Below are 24,881 nucleotides of genomic sequence, written 5' to 3'. Positions count from 1 at the left end.
CCAGAGCCTCTTGGCATTGCAGACTCCCTGTAAGCTAACCCTGCCCCTCTCCTGTCAATATCCCTCACCCCTATGCACCTGAGTCCCCTCTCATACCTTTGCTCATACCATCCCTTCCGCCTGGACCATCTACTTCAACCTCCCCCCGTCCCTGTTCTGTCTTCTCCTGCCCATTCTTTATGGGGCTACCAAGAGGTCAGGTCAAGAGAAGACCCCAGATTCAGCCAAGCTGGATCAGATGCCCCCTCACGTTTTACGTATCTTTCTACTGACAGATTTATAGACTGTTTCTGTGACTCCTCGCCCACCCACCCTCACCAGATCGTTGAGGAGCAGAATCATCTTATTTGTAACAGCATCCGTGCCCCTAGCGTGGTAGCTGGCCCAGTAAATACGATTTGAAGGAATAAAAGAGAGGCAGGAGGAAATGGATTTGGTAGCATTGCTCATAAATGCCAAAGACCCAGACAGCTTCTGCCCTGGCCAGGACCGCAGGAGAGAAGGGCCTATGCAGCAAGACGGGGTGGGGAGTCCTCTCAGGAACAACCAGGGCTGTGAGTCCATTTCCCAAGGGCTTAAGGAACTCCCGGACACTCTATGTAAAACTTAACAACACCGTGGAGTCACAGGCCCCCGTGAGCACCCCCTTACCACTCCCTAGCCTACTGCAGCCAAGGCCACATAGCCAAACTCAGCCCTCTCCTGTCCCCCGGGGCAGTAAGCTCAGACTCATGGCCGGTTCCTCCCTCAACCAAAGGACCGGGCCTGGATCATGTGATTCCTGAAGGCAGCACTGCTCCCGGTAGGCCCTTGCTCCTGTCTAAGGTGCTGTCTCTCCGTCCCCCATTTCAGAGCCCATCCCCCCCACATCATGGCAGAGGGTGAACGGGGTCCCCCAGGACCAGCTCAGCCAGAATGGAAGCACCCTGGCCCCCAGCACAAGATGGGCCACGCCATCGCCTACCTACCTGGGACCCTTTTCCCAGACCTAAGACAAAATGCCACTTTCCCCAAGGGAGGAGGGAAAGGGGGCAGGAGGGAGTCCAGAACAAGGACCCAATGGAGAAGGAGAAACCAGGAGGAGCTTTGAGATCAGAATTAAATTCTTTAATACAAAATGCTTTTTTTAAGATATATCTGTATTTCTTTGTTGTTGTTTAAAAATAAATATGTACTACGGAATATCTCGAAAAACTGTACTAGAGACAAAGATGTGATGTTAATATCTTTTTCCCACAATTATTACGGATAAACAGTAGCACCAATAAATAAATGATAACAAATATTAAAATTAAAAAAGGAGAGAGATTTAGTATGTAGAATTCTCTATTTTTTCTTGTTTTGTTTTTACATATAAAAAACAGAATAGCCATGTCTATTTTATCAGAATCACATATATACATAAACATATATATATATATATATATATATACACAAAAACGCAAGTTGCCAAATATATATATAGTATGTAGATGTATATTGAAACCTTATTTCAAAGGAATGTGTGGTGGGGAACCAGGGAAAAGGGGAGGGCAGAGCTGAGTGTTAGCAAAATTAAATATCTGTTCAGGACAAGCTAGTGACTGTCCCCGATCAGGGAAAGAGAGATTGGAAACATGAATTTTATACACAAAGACCAGTACAAATAAGAGTGCAAGAGACAGCAAGAAGAGATACATCTCATAAATAGTTGAAATTAAATATTAACCAAGAATACTGAAAAAAACCCTACTCTTTAATTAAATTAACTGTTTTAATTTCTAATTAAAAAGGGGTATTAAATAAGTATCATATATAAAACACTTTCTCTTTTCTCTGCCTCCACGGTGGGCACGTGGATCCTGCCCTGTCTCTCTGTGCCGCGGGAAGGGTCGGTTCTGGGGACAGAGGAAGGTTAACCACTCACACACACACAGCCAGGTCTCCTGGGGGGGGACAGAACTAGTGGTTTCAATGGTCTGAGGACATCAGGCCCTCCTGGGCTGCACCCGGGAAGGGCAGGAGGCCCTTCCCTTGGAGGACAAGCTGTCACCAGGCGGCCCTTCCTCCATCAATGTCTCTCTTCTCTTCGCCAAGACATCTGTCAGCAGCCTCCTGGGCATCTCAGAGCAAGTGAAGACGAGGTGAAGGCTGCCCAGTCTCCTGAATCTTGCAGGCAGTGCCCCTGGGGGCAAGATGCCCGTGCAGCATGTGGAGAGGATCCCCAAAGTACAGCAGTGTCCTGAGGCTCCCCCAAACTCCTGGTCAGAGCCAGCGTCCTCGTCCCTGTACCTGTCGTCTGTCCATGTGACTCGGGGTAGAGGCTTAGGGCCAGGGCTGGGTTTGTCGGTGTTCCCAAAAGCAGGCCAAATTTGCCCCCATGCCCTGGCCATGCACGCTTCTGGGCAGGGGAGGGGACCCTGGCCTGCCCGAGAGGGACCAAAAGATCATGCCAGAGTCTCTCCTCCCATCCTCTTCCCTGTTGGGATCTGGGTGGGGACATTCTCCTCCCAACTCAAGTCCACAGCAGTCAAATACATCCAGTGAAGACACCAATAACATTAGCAATGTTAATTTAAAAAAAGAATATATATATTTTATATATATATAAAATATATATATTTATTTTTATATATATAATATATATATATATAAATGTATGTATGTGGGTGGGTGTGTCTACAGGAATCCCAGAAATAAAACTCTCTAATCTTCCGGGCTTGGTGATTTAGCAGCAAGAAAAATAAAATGGCGATCCAATTCCAAGAGGGACCGTGCTTGGTCACCTGCCCGGGAATGCTTCTGCCGGAGTCTCGGCCTCCGGACCCAAAGTGCTCTGCGCAGAGTCTCCTCTTCCTTCATTTCAGGTTTCTGGATTAAGGATTGTTCTGTTGACGATGATGGCGGTGTGGTGGTGGTCGTGGCGGCGGCGTGGTTTCTGTGTCAGTCGTTCTGTATCAGTCTTTCCTGGTGAGAGGTCTGGTTCCCGAAACCCTGAGGGAGGCTCCTTCTTCCAGCCCGGCTCACCGCCTGGGCTTGTCACATCTGCGGGAGATGGGAAACAGAGCCCGGGGGTTAGGGCCAGGCGAGGGGACGCGGCGGTGAGGCAGGCAGCCTCCCCTTCCTGGGAGCCCGAGTCCCTGCAGCAGAGAGGAAGGTGAAAGCATCGTTCTGCCCGGAGGAGCCCAGCGTTGAGGGGAGAGCCAGCCCCTGCCCACGGAGGCCCCACTGGAGCAGTAGCTACGTCCAGACTCCCATCTGCCCTCCAGAGCTTACAGTCTAGTCGAGACAAGACAAGGACGAGGGGACATTTCATCACAGGCAACAAATGAGCACGAACTAAAGAACAGTCCCTACTTGACATTTCAGAGCTAGTGGTGACCAAAGTTGGACCGAGTTAGTCAACAAAGAGTCCCCGCAGAAAGAGGGGTTTCAGCTCTGCCTCTATGGGGCTGGTTTGGACAACAGAGTGGGGAGAGGACCCCAAGCAAGGGGTGGGGCTGCCCCCAGGAAAGTGAGGCTCCCACGGGAGCGGGAGCCAGAGAGGTGGGGAGGGACACATCTCCCATCACCACGCCCTCCCCTCCAGGCTCCGGCTGCAGGCCCCATCTTTCTTGAGCATGTTGGCAGCAGCAGGCCTCAGGTACCGGGGTGCCCCTCCTTTCCCATGTGCTGTGTAATTGATGGTGGGGGAGAGACGATCATCGACTGTGAAAGCTCCTGTCTAAGCAGAGGGGACGCCAAGAACTTTCTCGTCATGCCCCGGGCTCCGGGGCTGATTATCTTTTACCTTCTCTACTATGAGAGATCACAACTGGCCCTGCCCTTCTGAGAGCCTGGGAATGAGGATCCTAAGCCTCCAATTTGGGGTACTGAAGCTCCCCCTTACAGGGGAGGGCTCTAGAGGTTGGGGTGACTTCTGTCAGCCCCCAGGTCACTTCAGACACCCCATCCCAGACATCTCTCTGCAGAATCATCACCACAGAAATCCTAAAATGACAAGTCCCTTATCTACCCTGAGGTCCCTGGAGCATGTGGAGACCCCTCATCAGACCCTGGAGGCGGGCAGAGCCCAAGCCCAGCACTCATATACACTTCCTGTCTTCACCCACTACCAAGGCAGACAGAAGTCTGCACAAACACCCCAGGGCCTCATCCCCAGCGCCCCCAGAACATCCACAAGCCACACGAACATGGGGGTGGGGGAGGCAAGCACATTCAAAGAACTTTGAAAATGGAACATCTGGACTAGCTGGGGGTACCCTGACCCTGCCCAGGAGTCCCCATAAGCTCCCCACTAGGTGAAGTTTACACTGGCCCAGAGGGCTCCCAGCCTTTGTGCCCAGGCCGGACTGGTACAAGCTCCATTCAAGGCATCAAGATTGCCAGCCAAACTGTCAGGGCTCTGCGCTCCTGACCTTCCCCCCTGAACTCAGTCATATATTCACTTGCACACTTGCCACTTTCTAGGTCCTCACTGTGGTCAAAGGACAGTGGTACAGAGGCCTGGAGGGTTACACAGGTGAATAAAAGCCAGGCCCTGCCATGAGGAGTTCACAATCTAATGTCAGGAAAGTGGGCACGCCAGGGCGCCTGGGTGGCTCAGTCGGTCAAAGCGTCCAACTTTGGCTCAGGTCATGATCTCATGGCTCACCAGTTCGAGCCCTGCCTCGGGCTCTGTGCTGACAGCTCGGAGCCTGGAGCCTGCTTCCGATTCTGCGTCTCCCTCTCTCTCTGCCCCTCCCCCGCTCGCACTCTCTCTTTCTCAGAAATAAATAAAAAAACATAAAAAAAAAAAAAAAAGGAAAGTGGGCACGTCCCACCCCCCACCCCATCCTGGGGGCATCTGGAAATATGTGGGTTGTTTGAGGCTGTCACCATGACTACTGGAGTATTAAAGGTATCTAGTGTCCCCAAATGTTAAATATCTTAACGACCCTAAACCAACAGCCAGAGCCTGTGCCCTCTGGGACCCCAGTCTAGGAGGGACTCAGACCTGCCCCTATGAGAGACACCGAGGGGATGAGATGCCCAGCGGTGCGGACTCCAGAGGGTGGTGGCAAGGCCCCCGAGAGTGTTTGCACTTGGTAGACGGCAGCGTCCCCCGCACCAGGAAGGGCCCTCGATACTAGCAGCAAAGGTAGTACTAACGACGTCAGGACCAACAGCCACCACAGGACACCTCAGGACCACAGGACACAACACTCAGCCTGCGTCCACACCATCACATTAAGCCACACCAGCCTGCCCCCTCAGGCAACCAGGGCCACCTCTGAACAGGCCCTCCCAGGCCAGGCCAGCACCTGCTGCCCACCACAGGGGCCTTGCGAGCAGAGAAGGCAGAGGTCAGTCACCAGGCAGGCAGCTAGAAGCCGAGCAAGCAGCTGGCCCCTCTCAGATGCGCCCGTGCGCACTCTCTCTCTCTTCCTTTCTCTCCCGGTCTCTGTGTGAAGCCCCTCTCTGACTCGCTCCCCCTCTGGGAACCAACCTGCAAGTACGTTCGTTTAACTCAAGCTGCCTCGCCTTGCAACGCGAGTCTGTGTTTTTGCAGGAACATTTACACGTCTGCGGATCTTGTACAAACAAATGCTTTCTCCGCTCTGAGCAAGGCCCACAGGGACTGCAAAAAGGCAAAAGGAAAGACATCTAAGCTAGAGCATCAGCAGAGAGAGAGAGAAAAAAAAAAAAAAAACCATGCAACACCCCCTAACAGTCTGCAGCTACGCCCCCACCCAGCTTGTTGGCCCCCATACCCTTCCATGCCCTGGAAGGATCCAAGTGCTGCAGCAGAAGACAGAGAGAGCGGCGGAAAGAGGCAGCACTGGCTAGGAAGCCTGCCTGCAGGAAGAGGCAGACATAGATGGGCAGAGAGTGCAAGGAGAGGGCCACCATAAGGGGACTGCTGTCCCCTGGGGACAAGTACAAGCCTTGAGCCACAGGGCCCCCAACAGCCACCACCCCAGAAGGAGCACACATTGACTCTCCACCTGCTGGCGACAGCAATCTGAGCCGCCTTCTCCCCGTGCAAGGACTCACACCCAGGCCCCTCCACCAAAGGTGGGCCGAAGTGGGATATGTCGGCAGGCCAAGCCCGGAGGCAGCGCCCACGGCCAGGCCACTGGTGACCAAAGGGCCCACCACAGCCTCCGACCCAGAGGAAGAGCCTCCAAACCGACAGGGAGGTTTCTTTGGGTGCCGTGGGTTCGACCAGAATATGGGGCTCCCCTCCAGAGGCCCCAAATCCACGAGAAGGGGCTGCCATATGGTGCCTGACCCCACCCTCAGATGACAATACACTGCCTCACGTCATTCGCGCCCCTTCCTCGTGCCACGTCTGCCCTCCCCACCACCCTCAGCTTCCAGACAAGTGCAGAAGCCTGGAGCAGTGGAAACCAGTTGGGTGAGCAGGCACCAGTGCCTGGCACCCGTGCCAACGTGGGCCCGCCACCAGTGCCCAGTGGGTGAGAGAAAGGTGGTGCCCAGCCAAGCCGGTGTCCCCTCCTTGAATCCCCCAGGCCCGCTCTGCCCACCTGCCCACCCCGACCCCGGACCAGCACCACCACCACCAGGTCTAGCCACTGGTGCCAATTAGTGGAGCGAGAGTGAGAGAGAGACACTGGGGGGAGAAGAGAAGGAAAGCTGGGAGAGGAAGGCAGGGGCAGGGTTAGGGGGTCCTGCAGGCGGGACTTTGATTGGGGGCCAGGGAGGCTCCAGGCAATGAGACAGCGGAGGCACCACGTACACGCTCGAGGATTTATACCGGGATTTCTTGCGCTTTCTTTTTTGCCCCTTTCCCTTTCCTCGAACTGATTTTCTGGAAAATAAAAAAACAGAGACAGACAAAGAGAGAGCGAGGGGGAAGGGGAGAGGAAAAGAAGCAGTGAGGAGGGCACACTTCCCGGAACGAGGCATCGGGAGGCTAGGGAACTCCAGGAAAGAGCTTGCACACGAACACGCATGCACAGGCTGGGGTAGCAGACACTCAATGGCTCCTTCTTCTCGTTTTGGCCACCCTAGGGTGGCCAACCCAGCCTCCGGCAATGCTTGGATGGGAAGCAGAGGCTGGGTGGAGGGCACAGGACCCACAGGCCTGCATGCTCCTGGCAGCTCCTGGCAGGGCACAAAGCCCCCTGGGCAGGATCTTTGTCCAGAACCCTGCGCAAGTGTGACCCTGAAGGTCGGGGACTGTAAAAGGTAGGCCAGAGTTTGGGGAGGGCAGAGACTTGATGTGATGGGAGCAGGGGTGGGGGGTGGCAGGCTGTGCTTCAGACACCTGCCTTCATTTCCCAGTGCAACAGCAAAGGGGTCCCTCCAGGGGCCCCGCCTCTGCAAATCCCAGCGTGGGGCGGGGGGGGGGGGGGGAGCTACATTGGGAGCTGGCACAAGACCAAGGGCGGCACATGAAAGGCGCCAGCCTGCCCAGCCATACCCTGGGCCGAGAGGCGGGGACGGGTGCCCTCAGAGCCCCAGGCAGGCGGTAGGGTGGGGTGGGAGTTAGGGAGGCATGGGAGGAGGAGCCTGGGCGTTACTTGGCAGGGAGTTCTCTCCCCAGCCTGTCAAAGCCTGCTACACCATCTCACCAGACTCTCTTCCGAGCCCAGGCGAGCCCCCCACTCTCCCTGTGGGCAAAGCAGGCATTTGGGAAACCGGCAAGGGGGGCAGGCTGAAGCCTGTCCCCCTCAAGGGAACCAGCACTCTCCACACCTGCCAGGCCAGAGGATGCCCAGAATGTCTGCCACATGGGGAAGCAATGAGGGGAAGGCACTGAGAAGAAGGGCCAGACTATTCCCTCCAGGAGAAAGCACTGGGAAAGGGGAAGGTCTACACACACACACACAAACTCACTCTCTCTCGCTTTCTCTCTCTGAGCCTGCTCTCCCAAACCACTGTTCTGGTAGCCACAGCAATTCTGGAAGTTGGGGACTTAGGGAAGAGGTAAGGGGCTGGGGCCTAGGAGTTTCTATGTCCCTAGAGCTTTGGGGGCAGACAGGATGGTGAGGTGGGGGAGGGAAGGGCACAGGTGCTCTCTCTCATTCTCTTTCCCTGCAGGCCTGCCCCCTTGCCAGTTGCTCACCCAGTTTTGAAGCCTCACTGCCCCCAGACTATGCCCCCCTGCTCCATCCTGACCCAACCCTCCACACTGAGCAACTGGAAGCCTCAGAAAATGACCAACATTCAACTCACTTCTCCCTGGCCAGGAGGGCTGAGTGTCTCTGGCCTGCCTTACTGCTACAGGAGGGCATCACCAAGGAAACATCTCAGCCGGACCCAAGTCCAACTGCGCCATCACAGCAGCCGCCGTAAGAGGCCGTTTCCCCTGGCACACGAAAGGTCTCTCTGTCACCTACTCCCTCTCCCTGCGGTGGGTGATGGGAGACTAGAGCAAGCCAGGGAGCCAGTGTCCACACTGCCCCCTGACACACCAAAACTTCAAGTCCCGGCCAGGAATGACCCGGAGACCTGGAATGCATTGTCTCTTCCAAAGGAAGCTTCAGGCTCCAGGCTGGGTTTTGTCCCTAATTCTAGAGACATAATCCTCGAGTCTGCTCAATCCCACTACTACCACCACAAGTCCTCAGGAGACCAACTCCCTGACCCAGTGAAGCCATCAGACCCCCCCCCACACCGCCCCCCGCCCAACAGAGGAAGCCAAGAACCCCAAACCAAGATAACGGGCCAAGGAGAGGGAGAGGAGCTAAAATCATGGCTACTTACTTTTCTTTCGCTCTATCTTTCTTTGGTCTGCAGCGGGCAGAGAAAAAGAGAAGAACAAAACAGAGAAGGGTTGAGATGGTGATGAGACCAACAAGAAGAGTCACATAGTACTATGACATATCAACGCACTTTTAATCTCTTGACGCAAACTAACGCATTTAATCTTTCTAACGATGCTATGGGGTACCTAGCGTTATTATGCCCGTTTCCAGATGTAGACACTGAGGCACAGTGAGGTAAAATTAAAGTCGCCCAAGGTGCCACAGTGGGAAGGTGGACATGGGCCAACACGTGGCACGTGCTCAACCCCGCCTCCACGTGCTGAACGAATGAGCCCGTGACCCCATCCTCACCTGCATTCACATTTGCTATGCTGTAGGAAGCTCATCTCCCCTATGTGCTGGCCTTGATGAGGTTTGATCCGCATAATCTAGAGGGAAAGGAAGCAGATCACAGAGGTTAGTGACCCAGCCAGCCATACCCAGATGGGACACCCCATGGCTCTTGCCACTCAGCACCCAGGGGTTCTACAGAGCAGGGGTGGGGGACAGAGGTAGGAGGGACCAGGGGCTCCGCCAGAAAGAGCCTCGGGCCCACCCCAACGTCCCCAACCCTGCTGATCTCAAGGAGCCCCTGTTCTTCTTGAGGGCAGACATGGCTGCACGGGTTGGCCAGGCTGGGAATTCAGGTCCTGGGTTCTCACCGGTCCCAATCCCTCCCCTCCTTTTATTTCCTCTAGGCTTTACCCTCATCCCTGGTAGCTACCCAAGAGCCACCCTCCCTGGGGTCTCAGAGCTCCCTCCCACCCTGTTCAAGCTGAGATGTGCCCTGTCGCTGCGAAGCACCAAACAACTGGCTTTTAAACCTCTCCATGGACCAGGCTCATCTAGCTTCCCAGATAGAGCCCCCAAAGAGGAAGGGCCCTCTTCCTCCAAGAGAGGAAGAGAAGGCCTCCTGTCACAGGCGTCAGCCCCTGTGGGACTGGGGAATGTAGGCATCTTTTTCTCCAAAGAAAGCAAGACTCCCCCACACGTCCCTGCGACGGACTCAGGGGCAGGAGCGGAGCAAGTCACGTCTGGCTCCTCCTCTCAAGAGCTGCCCAGCAAAGGGCCTGGGACCACCTGTTCCCCAAGTCTAACCCCCCCTCCCACCCCCACTCCCTGCCGATGCTCACCTGCATGGTGATGTTGAACTCCTCCGTGGGCACACACTCCAGGCCCTCGTCATTGCAACAGCCCCCGCATCGCATCAGGGGCACGCAGGATGGCTTGAAGATATACTCGATCTCATCAGGGTACTCCTGGAAGATGTCCACCAGGGTCTCGATGGGACGGCAGTAGCTGCGCTGGTAGACATCCATGAACTTCACCACTGCGTGGGATGGGGTGACACGTGAGCCCAGCAGGTCACACGAGAGATGGCCGGCTCCTAACTCCGCCCAGCTTGGGAAGGCCGCCCCTCAGAGTGCCTGTGAGAGGTACCCACTTTCGGGCCGGTCCTTCCAAAACTCTAACCTAAGTCCCTCCGGCTGTGGTTGGCATCCTTCCCTAAGCTTTCCACCATCAGCACTGATGAAGGCCTGGTTTTATTCCAAAGATCACACCAGGCTGTCCGGTTTTGCCAGAGATAACCTGCCACATGTGATCCCGCTGCCTCGCCATGACAGCCGAGCGCATTCTTGGGTCAGCCTCGATGCCAGGACATAGTTCGAGCACGAGTTTACTTGTTGAGGGGTGATCTAAGTTGCCGGTGAAAGGAGCAACGGCCAGCTTGGCAAACCTACTCCCCGTTTTCCTACAACCTCTGCCACACCACCCTCCACCCCAACAGCCAATTAATGAGCACTTATTACATGCTGAGCAAGGTGTGCAGTAGCCCATAGTTTTCATGGCCAACAATTCTCCCCGCACAACACCATCGGGTTCCAGTAGGAGGCCCATTTTACCAAGAGGGAACTGGAGGTTCAGAGAGGCTGAGTAACTTGCCCCAAGGCCACACTTCACTAAGTGTTAGAGTTCAAATCAGTTCTGCCATGGAAGCCTTCCCAAGGCAGGCGACATCGTGTGAAAACAGAGGGGAAGCACCGCAGGGGGCGCTGTGCCACCTGCCAGACCCCTCCCCAGACGCAGGCTGGGAAAGCGGTAAGCATCAGCACAGAGCCTGGGCCGGCCGGGAATCAGCAGGTGGCAGTGGGTGGGCACACTATGCAGGCCCTGCCAGCCACCGATAACCCCGCCCAAGAGGGCAAACTGCTTGCATCATGGAAAAAACGGTGCTGCCATTGCAGCCACGGAGCGTTTCTAGAAGCTGATCTGGAGGGAGAGCAGGGTAAAGACAGCTTCCCAGGCCGGCCGTGGAGCCTGGGGTGCACTGGAGCATGAAGGGGTAATTCTAGGCCACAGGGGCGGGGTCCTTGAGAATAGATGCAATCAGGACCTGGACTGAGGACTCCAAATTGTGGCCCAGACTGCCACTCTCCCTCTCTCCCTTTCTCTCTGACACACACACACACACACACACACACACACACACACACACACACCACACAGTAATCCTGTCCCTGAAATGTATTTCCCCCGCACAGGAAGAAGGAGCAGCACCCAGGCCACGAAGTAGTCCAAGCTCAGGCCATGACTTGGTGTAACCTTGGGCCAGTTCCTCCCTCTCTGGGCCTCAGACTGCACATCTGTGTAAATGGGTTGGCGGTGGGGGGGGGGGGGGGGGGGCATGTTTAAAGACACTGAGAGCGAGGCTGAAATGTGGGGTTTTGTCTTCCCTTTCCAGCCCGGTGAATAAGCACTCTTTCTCAGCCCAGGTAACAGTCTGGAACCTCACCAAGGCATGTGAAGGGCCACCCCCTAGCCTGCCTCTCCCAGAAACAAGCTGAGCCTCCTCCTCCCTCCAGAGGGTAAAGGAAGATGAGCCCCAGGGAGCAGGGTTGGGGGGCATATACACAATAGGTGGGTCGAAATTTGGGAGCTGAGGGGAAGGCCACAGTTGTGACAACAGCAGGATAGTCCCTGGCCTTGCCTGAGATCTACTTCCCCTATGCAGACAACAGGCATAGAATTCTCTCCTCCACCCTCAGAGGGGTTAAGGCAAAGCACCTTCAAAAAGAATGAAGCCCAGGGATCTGAAGAAGCCCTTTTCTAATCCAAGTCTATATCGAAGATGACTGAAGAATTCTTGACCTGACACTGTGTTATGGCTGGGGACACAGGTGGCCAGGTTTGGGGCCCCACCCAAGACAGGAAAGCAGAAAGGTCTGGCCTGGGCCGTGGCCGTGGGTTGCTGAAGCTAAAAAGACACAGGCGAGGAATTCCTTGGAAAAGCTCCCTGGAATCCCTAAGGGCCGTGCGGCGGAGGAAGGTAGAGGGGAGAACCTCACCTAAACCCTTCACGCCCCAGCCACTGCCTCTAAGGAAAACCGTCCCACTTCTGCACAGGCCATAAACATACGTCTACTCCAACATCAAGCTGTCTTGCTTTTCCTTATTTCTTGAAGACAATCTTTTCCCCAAGCAAACAAAGACCATTTGCTTGCCTCTCCCAGACCACAGAGACCACCGAGAGACCGATGGCGGGTGGGCACACACTGGGAGCCAGGAGCTGTCAGTGGCACAAGCTGTGGAGTGGCTGGGAAGCCAGGCCCCGGGCCAAGGAAAGAGCTCCTGAGGGAAGGAGGCAGAACCGGCTGGGCATCACCACCGGCCCAGGGAGTGCAAACACCGCCCCTGGCCACTACCCTGGGCCACGCTGGATTTGGGTCAGAAAACGCACCCCAAGGAAGACCCCAGGGCCTTCTCTCCTCAGGGGTGGGGAGCTGGGGGAGTGGCATCAGGCATTCCTCCCCCAGGCTGAAGCAGAGGCCGCATTCAGTGTTGGGGGAGAGCCAGGGCTTCCCTGGAGAAATGGGAGGGTCCCTGCTCCAAACCACAGAGGAACAAAAGGCAGGCGGACTCTAGTTGGGCAGGGGGCGGGGCACCTGGGAGCTACAGCCAGCCCTCTGCTGGCCCAGGAGGGAAGTTCACAGCACCTAAACCTATCCCACCCAGAGGGCAGAGGAGATTGTAGGGCCTTCTCTCCACCCGCTAAGGAATGCAGACTGTGGGGAGGGGTCCCACGAGGTGGGGCCCCCCTGCACCTCCAGCTCACACACAGCTAGTTTCCTGGACAGCAAGGGTCACAGCCCCCTCCACAGAGGCCCCACAGGTGTGATGCAGCTGGGTTGGATGTGACAGAGAAGACCCATCCTCCCCTGAGGGCAGGTGGGACAAGGGACACCTCCCTTGACACCGGAGATCTTTGAACACTGCCTTCCTGGTCTGTGCTCACGGCTGCCTCTCCAAGTAAAATTTTACTGGAAAGAGCAGAAGGAAAAGGCAACACGTCCTATTTGTAGCAGAGGCCTGACTAGGAAAGAGAGTCCTCCAGAACAAAGGGTTACTCTCATGGTGCTCCCCTCTTCCCTTCTTGATCCCCATCCCTGCACCCCTTCCTGCCCCCATAGCCCTGAAAGAAAGGAATTGGTCTTCCCCACCCATCCCCTGGGGAGACAGGTACCCCACCCAAGAGCCAGAGGGACTCACCTTCGTGGGGTTTGTGCTCTCCATCTGCCATGGGTGCAGCCTGGGACCACTGAGGACAAAACAAAGAGCAAGACACGGGCATGAGCAGGATGCAAAGGCCCAGCCACCCGCCCAGGCAGCAGCCTCTGGCTTCTCCAAGGCTGCTGAGTGGAACAAGGCACCTGCAGGGCTCCCCACAGCACAGAGCATGCCCTCCACCCCTGCGCTGCTCTAATTCTGAAGGAAGAAAGAAACTAAGCAGATATTGGGGGGTGGGAAACTAAAAATACAGGAGAAAAACACCAGAATGCTGTGCTGTCCAGGTCCCCGCCCCTTCCCCACATTACCTCCCTCCCAGCTCCCCCCCACTCCCCATCCCCCACCCACACACACCCCTGGCCACAACGGTCCATTGCTGAGTTAAGTTAATTTTCTCAGACCCCTGACTCCCTGGTCCAAAGCCACGGTAAGTATTAAGGTCAAATAGGAGGACAAATTTGGACTGAGGCAGGAAGGAAAGACTGGGGGCGAGAAAAACAACATGGTGACCTTCTCTTGCTGACATGACAAATACCAGGGTGAGCTGGTGCTGGGGAGGGAGGGGGGGTGCAGAGGAACGAAGGGCGCCAACCACCCTCCCCCATCCAAACTCCTCCTTCCTCGGGAACATTCAGCAGATATCCTCAGGTATATTCAGCAAACCCACAGGTTGTCTAGATGGTAAAACCAGGGAGGAAACCCTGCAGGAGGGGAGAGCCCATTGCTCCCAGCACACAAATCTCCCCAGAGCCTGAATGTATCTCCAGAGCCCCAAGCCTCACACTCCCACCTCACTCTCTGGTTTCTTCTCCCTCCCAGACTGAGGGGGGTCTCAAGCCCCTCTCACCTGGCTGTGCACTCTCCTCAAAGGCAACCAGGAAAGCCTTCTATGCCTTAGCACCACCCAGCCCCTAGGGGGCCCCCTGCACCTCCTAGGCCTGAGGCTTCCCCTATCCTCCCCATCCCTCCCCACCCCCACAAGATCATTCCTCCCCTCCCCACAAGCTGTGAAGGTCAACAAGCCCAACCATGTGGACCTGACAGCTAGGAGCAGGCAAAGGCTTCTCCCAGCCCTTCAAGGAGGCCTTTGGTTCTCACCAGCTGGCCACCTCACTTGCCCTTCTTTGGGGGCAGATCCCCAGCAGCAGAACTGTACTCCAGCCCACGGAACTGCAGACCCCCCTGACAGAGTCTCACTGTCTGTCTGTCTGTCTCCTTCCCACACATCCCCAGGGCACCCCAGATCCCCCAGCCTTGTCCCTAGGGCCAAGGTCAGGTAACAGTTTCCAGGATCCCAGCTGGATAGACTTCCATTGCAGCTCTCCCTCAGGGACCCCCTGGAGTCTCCACTTTGCCTCTCACCCATCCCAACGATACCCTCTGGTTTCCTTCTGCCAATGTTCTCTCTATGTCCTCCACTCCTCTTGGGCCCCAATGAGGAAAGGGGACAGAAACTTCTTAACCCCCTCCAAGGCCAGGGGGCACTGGGAGGGGTGGCTCTAGGCAGGGAGAGGCCAGGTGCCCTTCTCTGGGGGCCTCTGAAGGTCACAGTGTGGCCAGGCTGCCATTCCTCCCCCTCCCCCCCCCCCTCCTTGGAGGCCTGGAGCCAAGGCCTTTGTGCCAGGGTCTGAGGAACTCAGAGTGGCAGCAGGGACCCCAGCCCATTTCCTTCCTTCTGCCTCTCTCCAAGGGGACTCTGGCTGAGGGAAGGTACAAGAGAAGAGCATAAAAGGACCCCTTCGGTGACTTCGAGAAGCAAGTTGGGTGGGCAAGTTTGGAGTTCCAAAAAACCACCTGCTCCTGCTCCAACACCCCCCATTTCACCAGGACAAAGTGTGTTTGCAAGGCTGGCAGGAGCTCCTTCCAAAGGTGCGGGGAAAGCTGGTCCCACACTATCCGTATCACAGCAAAATTTAAGCCATCTTTCCAAAAAGTGTAAAGTGAAGTGGAATAATGACACTATTTAATTCCTCCCTTAGCCCATCCCTATAAAAGCTAAAGGCACAGCTCGGAAGTGTGGGGGAGGGGAGCAAAGCAGACTGTCACCGAGTCCGGACTTTAGGTAGTCTGACAAAGCACCAGGGTGGGCCCTTGCACCCCGACCTCTGACAGTGATCATCCTTTCCCTGGCTTCTGGGGTCAGAGGCGGGTTACACGGGTCTTCTCATCAGAGGGTAGTGAAAAGTAGAAAGGTGGCAGGGGCTTCTCTCCACTTTAGGGAAGAAATGGGGAAGGGGTGTCAAGAAATTTCCTCCTAGCACAGGAGAGGGCTAGGGGCTGGGGACGGTGGGGGGGGGCGGGGGGGGGGGTTCTCCAGATCCTCTGGCTAGGGATACCTCGAGAGGTCACCTTCCCGTGGAGGGCCGGCGGGGGGAGGGGCGCCGCTCGCCGCCCGGGGCTCCCCGCTCGGGCCGCCGAGGCTCCGGGAACACGCGGCCGGCCAGGCCCGGGCTGATGTAATCGGCTCCGCGCCGCGCGCGCCCGGCCGGGCGGGGGAGGGCGGGCACCGAGCGGGACGCGAGCGGGGACGGGCGGGGGTGCCTTGGCGCAGGTGGCCCGGCGGAGACCGGGGGTCCCTTCGGCAACCCACCCCGAAACTTTTCTCAAACTCGTGGCGAGGGCCGAAGAGATCGAGCTGCAGTGACAGCAAGCCCCCTCTCTCGCCCGCGCCCTGCCCCCTCCACGCTCTCAGCCCTCCCTCGGTCCAAGGTCTGGGCACCCCCCTGCCCGTTGGGCTCCGGCTCCCGCCCCCGCTGCCTGGACTTCCAGTTCGTCGGGGACCAGCGGCCAGGAGCAAACTTCAGCCGCCGGCGGCAGCGCAAGCCCAGCCCCCTCGGCCTCCTCCTCCGGCTCCCGCCCTCCGCTGGTCGGCCCAGATCGTACGTGCGGTGACTCTGGTGGGTGGGCAGGGCCCGCGTGGGCGGTGAGATTCTATCCTGGTGCCCTCCCACCTAGCGCGCGCCCCCTCCCCCTACACGTACGAGGATTGAGGGGGTAGCCGCGCGCCCGGTGCCCAAGGACCCTCGTGGGGTACGGAGCCCCCACGCGCGCGCTCGCACGCACGTCCCCAGCGGGGAGAGGCGCTCGAAGCGGCCCGCGACGCCTGGTGGGCACGGCCGCTTACCTTGGCATGGTGGAGGTAGAGCAGCAAGGCAAGGCTCCAATGCACCCAAGAGAGCAGAAAGTTCATGGTTTCGGAGGCCCGGCCGGGGCCGGCGCGGCTAGCGCTCCCTCTCCGGCTCGGGCTGCGGGGCGGCCCGCTCTCCTCGGCGCCTAGGCGGGCTCCTCTTCCTCCCGGAGCCGAGGCCCGGGCCAGGGCCTGGGTCGCGCGCGCGGCTGGGGCACTGTCTGCGCACACAGCCGCCTCACCCGTCCATGAGCCCGGCTTCCGAGCTCCGAGTCGCCACCGCGGCCCCCTCTCCTCTTCCTTCTCTTCTTCCTCCTCCCCCTCCTCCGACTGCGGCTCCTCCCGGCCCGGGCTAGCACTTCTCCCGGTTCCGCTCGGCTCGGCTGCCCCGGCGCGGACCACGGCTCCTCCGGAGCGAGAACAACCCAGAAGTTGGACGAAAAGTTTCACTGCAATGCCGCGAGCCCCGACCCCCTCCACCCCGCCTCCAGGCGCGGGCTCCGGCTCTTGCCCGCGGCTCGCCGCCGCGTCCACCCTCGGCCGCCGGCCGGGGAGGAGGTGGGCGCTGGGGCGGGGGGCGGTGTCTGTCTGTCTGTCCGTCAGCGCTGCTGGTCCGATGCAGGATCCCAAGGGGGAGGGCTCACGCCGCGCTCTGGCGGTCACCCCCAAAAGCAGGTCACTCACTTTGCCCCTGTCCCTGTCGTTGCTCGCTCGCCTGCGCGCGCTCTCTGACCCCGTCTCTCTCTCTTCCTCGACTTCTCTCTGGAGCTCTTGCTACCTCTTTCTTCTCTCTGCTGGTTTCCAAAATCCGAAGTGATTGGGAGAAGTAAAGGAGCAATCTCCCCAAACGGTCGGCCCGATTTAAGCGGGGAATGGGAAGCAAAAATAAATTAAAACGGGAAAAAATGTGGATATTTTAAATTGCTTAAGAAAAAAAAAGAGGAGGGTAAACCCTGGATAAATGAATATCAAATTCCAGTGCGGAGACCTCTGGCTAGTGACCCCGCCGGTTCGTCCGCCTCGCCGCTGCGCCTCCCGACCCAGCGCCGCTGCCGCCGGCTCCACTCGCCCCCCGCGCCGCGGCCTCCTCGCAGCCCGGCTGCCCCAAGCCTCTGAGCTCCTCACCACTAGCGGCCGCTTAAAAATCAGACCCGGCTTGTCCCCGCCTGGACCCCGCCCTTGGAACGCCCTGGGGGCGGGGACAGGCCCAGTCTCGGCGCCTCTCCCGCTGCCCCGCGTGCCCCTCGGGCCTTCCCCTGGGACGTGTAGCAAAGCCTGCCCCCCTACCCGTAAAGGGGAAGCTCGACCCCCACCTAGGTTCACAGCCCGAAAATTACCCATCCGCCCCCCTTTGCCCAGACACACACACGCCCGCGTGGTATTGGGGGGAAGGGAACAGGAAAGTGAGGTTATGTGCGGACAGGGCTCGAGAGCTATTCCTTCTTTGCTGGGAATATTGGAGGGAGGGGCGTCGGGGCGGGCAGGGAGTCGGATAGGGACGGGTGGGGAGAAGGACATACAGATCTATTGGAATCCTGGGGTGACCCCTGGCCTTCTTCCCACTCCAGCACTCTCAGCCCGCCCCCCCCACACACACACACACTCACACTGACACACGCGTCCTCACTCACACGCAGACGCTGCTCTCCCAAGTTCACCAGCTTCCCTGTGGTGGCCGAGCGCCCCCTAGTGACTACTGCCCGCACACCCCAGCTCTGGCTTAAGAGGGAATGGGCTTCAGGAAGAGGGTGGAGGGACACTACCCCTGACTCCCTCGTTTCTGCCCTCCCTAACAGAGGCATGTTTGGGACTCGAATGGACCCGTGTGCAGCGAGCCCAATGCTGGGCACAGGAGACATGATGTACCCATGTGGACAATGTGCCCATCTGGAGACCTCATCTGGCCTGCTGACATCAGAGTGAGCTACAGCCAACAGACTGGGGTGACTGGGGTCCTTTGGGAAGTGTCCAGGGAGACTTTCCTGGGGAAAATTATTTGGCACTAAGTTTGTGGGGCTGAAAATGGGAAGCCGTGTGGTTCTGGGGTTAGTCAGTGGCCCAGAGGAAAGAGGACCTGTTGGAGCCCACGTATGCACTGTGGAGTCTGGCAGAGCCCAAAGGGAGAGGCAGCCGGGCAGACAGAAGCCCTTGTTCCTGCTCTCCCCCCCAACCCCAGATGTTGCCAGGGAACTGAGGCCAGGGGGCTGGTGGGGGCGGATGGAGGCCAGGGCCTAAGTGATGATTCAAACCTACTCACCAACGCTAAGGAACGTCTGTAGGCCAGCTGCCCGGAGCTCCCACCAGGCTGGGGGCCAAGCCTTCTATCAGCCCCAGCCCAGGCTCTTAGCTCATCTTCTGAACAGAATTGGGGTTTCTCCTTGGTACCCCTAGACCCCCAGGGTCCCTTGCCTACTTCTCCCAGCTGGCAGCCTCTCTCCTCTTTCCCCCAGTCCCCCCCTTCCTTCAAAGCTCCCTTCTCCCCCAACTCCCCCGGTCTTCCCTGAGTGCTCCCGAGGCCCCCCACCCCACCCTTACATATAGGAACCAGCCTGGAAAAATTCCTGGTTGGGCTTTGACCCAATAGCTCCCAGGTTCCCCCCAGGGAACAAAGAGGGGGTTCTGATACCTGAGGGGAGAGAGGGACCAACCAGTCTCATTATGAATCCAGATCAGTGCCAGGCCCAGGGCTGATGTAGCCTCTGTGAGTGCCGGGGCTGAGAACTGGGCTGTGACGGCATCCCCCAAATTGACCAAACGATCCAGGGAGGTTACTCAGCCAACCCCCTGCCTCAGCACATGGTGCTAGGTTCCCTTTTTAGTAGCCCAATTCCACACGACTGGTGTCCTGATGCCCCTATGAGCAGAAGGGCTGCCCACCCCCATCCCATCCTACCCTTTCCATCATTCATGCCTCCAGTCCTGCCTCAACCACCTGGCAGGCTCCCCAGCACAGGGACGAGGTCTCTTTCCAGTTAGGAAATGTTTATTTGCTGGCTCAGGGCCCCCCTCCTTACCTAGGCTCCATGCTCCAAGCTCTGCATGGAAGATAGAAGCGAAGCCCTTAAACATCCTCCTTCCAACCTGGTCTACATCTAGTGCAGCCAGAGCACAAGATGTGTGGGGGCTTTGGCAGAGATCCCCTCCCTCACCCCTGCAGAGCAAAGGAGCAGGCAGAGCCCAGGATAGAGTCTCCCAGCAGCACGAGCAGGGGCTCACCCTGGTCCCCTCCACGGCATCCTTCTCACCTCAGCCTTCCCTGGCCCCTCAGGGGCCAGAAGAAGGGGTCATAGTAAAAGACCCTGAATTGGAGAGGAGAATGGAGGGGTTCCAAGGTGGAGGTGGGTGTCATTGTCATAATAATCCCAGGGCTCTCCCCAAACTGACCCAAACATCCCCCTTGGTGGTATTCAGCAAGGTGTGTTTCAGCTACCTATGTGAGATTCCCTCTGTGGGCTTGGCCCAGGGAACCAAGGGAATGAGGGGGCCGAACTGCACCCTGACCTGAGGAGCTTTTGAGCAGGCTTCATTGGGGTGGGGAGGGGTCTCCCAGCCCCGCCCTTCATTTCAGAGACACAGCCTGGTGGTGACTCAGAGGAGGGTCAACTCTGGATGCTATCCCCCAGGGCGGTGTCACCAGCTTTCCCGACAATACGCTGTAATGATGTACAATACCCGGCCAGTGCCCACGTGAGCATCGCATTGAGAGCCCGACACACCTGGGTCGCCAAAAAAGGGGACGAAGGACACAGAATCAGGAATGCAAATCAACAATCGGTAGACCACATCGTGTCCCTCCAGCACCATCTCCTCTGGCAGACTTAATCCCCCCAACATGCTCCCTCCACAGGTCGCTGAAGGGCTGGGAGTCCCAGGACACACTGAACCCCCAGAGAATCCCAAGCACACAGAAGGACCCAAGGTCACCTAACAACATGGGGGGGGGGGGCGTGAGGCACGGAGCAGAGAGCAGCCCAGACAGAGGTTGTGCTGGGTCCCCTCCAAGGGCATCCTCTGCCCCACTCAGGGCCCCACCTCAGGACCAGGGCAGTCTCAGCTTATGGCTCTGAGACAGTTCAAAAGGAGCCAAAGAGGAAGGGGAAGGTGTTCCAGGTGAGGGGGAAGTGAGGAGAGGGGTGGGGGTGGGGGTAGAGAAGAGCGTGAAAGGTGGCCAGGAGCCAACAGTGGCCCCAGACAAAAGAAGTAGTGATGAGGCCCAAGGCACAATAGTTGTACTTTGTCCTAACGTCCTGTTACTCTGATGTTCAGGGAAGCTCTTGCCTGTGTGGGTGTGGGCGATTAACCTCCAAACCCTCGGATGGAGGGACAGAGCCCCTCCGAAGTGAGGAAACAAGGAGAGGAGAGAGTTGCTGATTCTTGCTGTTGCCCAAACATTTCTCCAGGTGGTTCCGCTGTGATGGAAGAAAGGTCTCCTCCCTCACACCATCCCCTGACTCCCAGACACCTAACCGGACACAGATCGGATCCACTGGAAGGGCAGGAATACCAACGTGTTGGATTGAAGGAGAGAGAATTGGAGTGGTTCCCTTCAATTCCCTCTCTCCGTTGGTAAGTCAATCTCTCTGTCTCTGTCTCTTTCTCCCCCCACCCCTCTCCTCTCTCTACCACTATGTCTTGGCAACAAAGCAATGGAAAGACAAAGCAAAAGCAAGGAAGAAGGGCCCCTTTCTCTCCCAACTTCGCGCCCCATTCTGGAGCTGGAGGTTTGACGTGGGGTCATGATAGGCAAGGATACTGACTGGTAACGAGATTGGAGCGGAGAAAGCCCAAGAGGGTAACTCCCCCAGAGAAGTCAGTCTGAAAAAGGGGAGGGAAGAGGGATGGCGAGCAAGCAGGAGAAGGGGCAGAGGCGTGGGGCAGGGTCACCGGGGGGGGGGGTGGGGGGGGGGGTGGGGGGGGTGGGGAGCACGCCGGCCCACGCCAGTCCTCGTCCCTATCAGCCAAGTCTATGCCTGTCCTTTACAGGCCTCAGTTTCACAGCCCCTGGATGGCTTCTCCCTGCCAGCCCCAGACATGTTCACTTCCTGACACCCAGTCTTTGCTACCCCTCAAAATCTGGCCCCCATCCTGCCCATTGCAGCTCCTGTTCATACACCCCCACTCAGTCTTGGAGGGGGCCCCTCTGCTGGGAAGAGTGGTGGCAAGAGGTGGCCACTAAGGTCCTAAAGCTGTACTCTCCCTTGAGACCTGGGCCCTGCCTGGGAGCGGAGCCTTGTCCCATCGTGGCTCTTTCCCAAGGCCGACCAGGCATCAGACACCGTGCTGACTATAGGAGATACAGGGACACCGGAGTAGGCAGTGGAAAGTGCAGGGCCTTTGGATCCAAATGGACACAAGTGGCACTCCTGGCTGCCATTCTTTAGCTGAGTGACCTTAGGCGAGTTACTCAGCCTCTCTGACCCACAGTTCCCCTGGTCTGTAAGACAGGAGGGCAAATGCCTGCCTTGGAGAGTCGCTGTATGCGGACAGGTATCCACACAGCTACACTGGCAGGTGGATTAGGAAAGAGGCCCTAAGAGAGAGGCACAAGGTGCTATGAAGGCAGAGTTGGCTGGGCCCTGGGGCTACAACAATGTGGAAGGGGCTTTCTGTCTGGAAGAACCACAGGGTAAACTGAAAATAAAAACTCTCTGAGGGGGCCACTGTAACTGCTGGGAGTAGGAGAAGGCTTCCTGGAGGAGGGGACACTTGAGTGTAGATAGAAGAGCAGCGTTTGGCCCGCTGAGTGGACAGGGATAAAGAGCAGGCAGGGGAAGTGAGGTCTGGAGGATTCTGATGGCTCACAAGGCTCTCCCAGTACTCCTCTGGGGGTGATAGAGACTTTGAGGCTAGGTAGGGCAGGGGATTAGGGCTTCTTCAGAAACATTCCCAGCCAAAGCCCACCGGGACAATGCAGCTCCCTCAGGGGGTGAGCCCCACACTGATTTCCCCGCCCTCTGGGACAGGATGTCTCTGCCAGAGAATTTAAACAAACAAGGAGACACTAGAGGTAGGTCCAGCTTGCACATTTAGCACTGTTGTTGTTTGCCCAGGAGTGAGAGGAAGAGGGCAGAGGACACCAGCCCATGACAAGCACAGGGCCACTCAGCTGGGGCAGGGCACAAAGCAGAAAGAGGTTTTCTCCAGCTTTGTCCCCTCCCTACCCCCCAACAGGTGCCCAGAGGTCTCCTGTCTGCCTGTCACAGACATGCAGAGACCTGGAAACAGCACCAGGAGAAGTCAAGTCTGCTGCATGCCATGTGACCTTGGCCAAGTCAGTCCCTTTTTGGACCTCAAGATCCTCCTAGGTAAAAGCATGAGGTTATACTCCCTAAGCTTTAAGGCTCTGTTACAGCTCCATCAAACACTCCAACTGAGATCACTTATATAAAATGTCACATCTTCCAGGGGGCTGTGTATTTTGAAAGGCTTCCCTTGGAGAGGACAATGCTTAATTCAAAGATGGGTGAAATCTGGGGCACAGTACCAAGTGGTGGAGAGGAGATGTGGTTCCAGGGAACGTCTCCAATCCCAGCAGGTAGGGAACTGCTTCCTCTCCTACCTGGGACACTAGAATCTCTGTCCTTTTTTAAAAGACACTGGCTTGGTGAACCCTCACTGTGAAAAGCCCCCACCAGCTACCCTGCCCCACCCCTACACCCCCATGGCATGTAATGGAAAAAGCCACACAGGCTGGACTCAATCTTGGTTCACCCATCCAAGCCTGGAGACTTTGAACAAGTCACATCATCTGCCTGAGCCTTGGTTTCCTCATCTGTGAAATGGGAGTTGTGGTGCTGTACCTCCCAGGGTAGTAAGAAAATAAATGGAGACTGTGAATATAAGCAAAGCTCCTGGTCTAAAGCAAGTATCACATACATGTTACTTCCCTTCCCTTTCTCTGTCCCTACCCCCATGAGTGAGCAAACTCAGAGAACACAAACTCACTATCATCTGACTAAAGTCAAACAGAAAAAATTAGGGAAATGGGTTTATCCCATCTCCCTGTAAAGAAGAAAGGGCGCCTGGGTGGCTCAGTCAGTTAAGCATCTGACTCTTGATTTCAGCTCCGATCATGATCTCACGGTTCATGGGTTCAAGTCCTGCATCGGGCTCTGTGCTGACAGTGTGGAGCCTGCTTGGGATTCTTTCTACCACTCCTCTTGTGCTCTCTTTCTCTGTCTCAAAAAAATAAATAAATAAACTTAAAAAAAAAAAAGGAGGAGGAGAATGAGAAGTAGGAGGCAGAGAGAGAAGGAAGGAAGGAAGGAAGGAAGGAAGGAAGGAAGGAAGGAAGGAAAGAAAGAGAGAGAGGAAGGAAGGAAAAGAAAAGGAAGGAAGGTAAGAAGGAAGGAAAGGAAGGAAAAGAAAGAAAGAAGGAAAAGAACAAAGAGAAAGGAAGGAAGGAAGAAAAGGAAGGAAAAAGAAAGAAAGAAAGAAAGAAAGAAAGAACAGGAGGAAGGAAGGAAGGAAGGAAGGAAGGAAGGAAGGAAGGAAGGAAGGAAGATGCCAGAGATGACTAGGGGTGAGGGATGTGTCGGCTTCGTTCCTTCTTTAGCCTTTCTTCAGAGCAACTGTGTCACAACCTCTTCAGAGCAACTGTGTCACCAGGTTGTCACTGAATTGGCTACACTGTGGGTTCCTCAGGAAAATCCTAGGGGGGGTGGGGAAAGAGGCAGGTATCCCGCCTCTTAACAGGAAGGGTCCCTTCCCTCCTCTCCCAGTGACCCCTTCGGCCTGGGCCAGAAGCTTGGCCCATGACCCAGGCCACCCCCAGGATGGTTCACAAAGATAAAGTCAGTTAATGATTGGCCCCATGAGAGAAGGCACTCCCACCCTCCTGCCTGCCTTCCCAGACCCAGAAGTGCAGGGCAGGCCACAGAGAGTGGGGGAGACCTCCCCTCAGCTTCCAGTAGCAGCCTGGCCTAATATCCTCAAGATAACCGGTGAAGCAGACAATTGGTCAAGAGGTATCCATGTCAGGAGAACATCAGACCAGGTTCCTGGGAGCCTCGGGAGGTCCTAAGAGACGGGGCGGGGGGGAAGGCTGCGGGAATGGGCAGACACAGCACACCCAGTTTTATCTGCCTTATTTATTGGAGTTTCACTTGAGATTTCATTGGAAGAAAAGGCTCCACTACTGAAGAAGTTTGAAAATCCCTTCGCCGACCAGATGAGCAAAATGAGGTCCAGAGTGGTCCAAAGCCATACAGCTACAGAGAGGCAAAACCTGAGCTCGGAATTCTTGACTCACAGCTCGGTGCCCTTTTTATTTCTCCAAGGGCTACTCACTCACTTCATCAGGGCAAAGCCCTGAGCCAGGCACCTCTAGGAGAAGTGGGGCTTCAGCCCCCCAAGAGCTGACCGGCTAAATGGGGAGCCAGGCAGTGCCAGGGAGGGGTCCTATGCGTGTGGAGCAGGTCAGCTGCTCGGCCCAGGGTTTGGTTGTTTGCTTC

General features: G+C 56.8%; 1 protein-coding gene across 1 annotated transcript; it reads right to left on the bottom strand.

Moving 5' to 3' along the window:
• Nucleotides 1-1,092: 1,092 nt before the first annotated feature.
• Nucleotides 1,093-19,453, bottom strand: VEGFA (vascular endothelial growth factor A). Its single transcript, XM_086708386.1, has 10 exons — nt 19,443-19,453; nt 18,036-18,147; nt 16,426-17,202; nt 13,284-13,332; nt 9,869-10,065; nt 9,048-9,124; nt 8,695-8,721; nt 6,722-6,793; nt 5,468-5,599; nt 1,093-3,024 (listed from the first exon to the last, which is right to left on the bottom strand). Exons 1-10 carry the CDS (start codon nt 19,451-19,453, stop codon nt 3,003-3,005), a joined length of 1,476 nt encoding a protein of 491 aa, XP_086564512.1. The 3' UTR covers nt 1,093-3,002.
• Between the last annotated feature and the right edge of the window lie 5,428 nt (nt 19,454-24,881).

This window comes from Puma concolor, chromosome B2 (genome assembly GCF_028749965.1).
Source record: "Puma concolor isolate L17-30 chromosome B2, mPumCon1.1.hap2, whole genome shotgun sequence".
NCBI classification, from domain to species: domain Eukaryota; kingdom Metazoa; phylum Chordata; class Mammalia; order Carnivora; family Felidae; genus Puma; species Puma concolor.
The sequence above is the reverse complement of the archived record's forward strand: the minus strand, read 5'-3'. Positions and strand labels throughout refer to the sequence as shown.

What these genes read in the sequence shown, in the direction of transcription:
- VEGFA (XM_086708386.1), bottom strand. An exon ending in AGTTCAACATCACCATGCAG is followed by an intron (nt 9,125 to 9,868) that starts GTGAGCATCGGC and finishes CTTTCCCTCTAG; the next exon opens with ATTATGCGGATCAAACCTCA. An exon ending in TTAAACGAACGTACTTGCAG is followed by an intron (nt 3,025 to 5,467) that starts GTTGGTTCCCAG and finishes CATCTCCCGCAG; the next exon opens with ATGTGACAAGCCCAGGCGGT.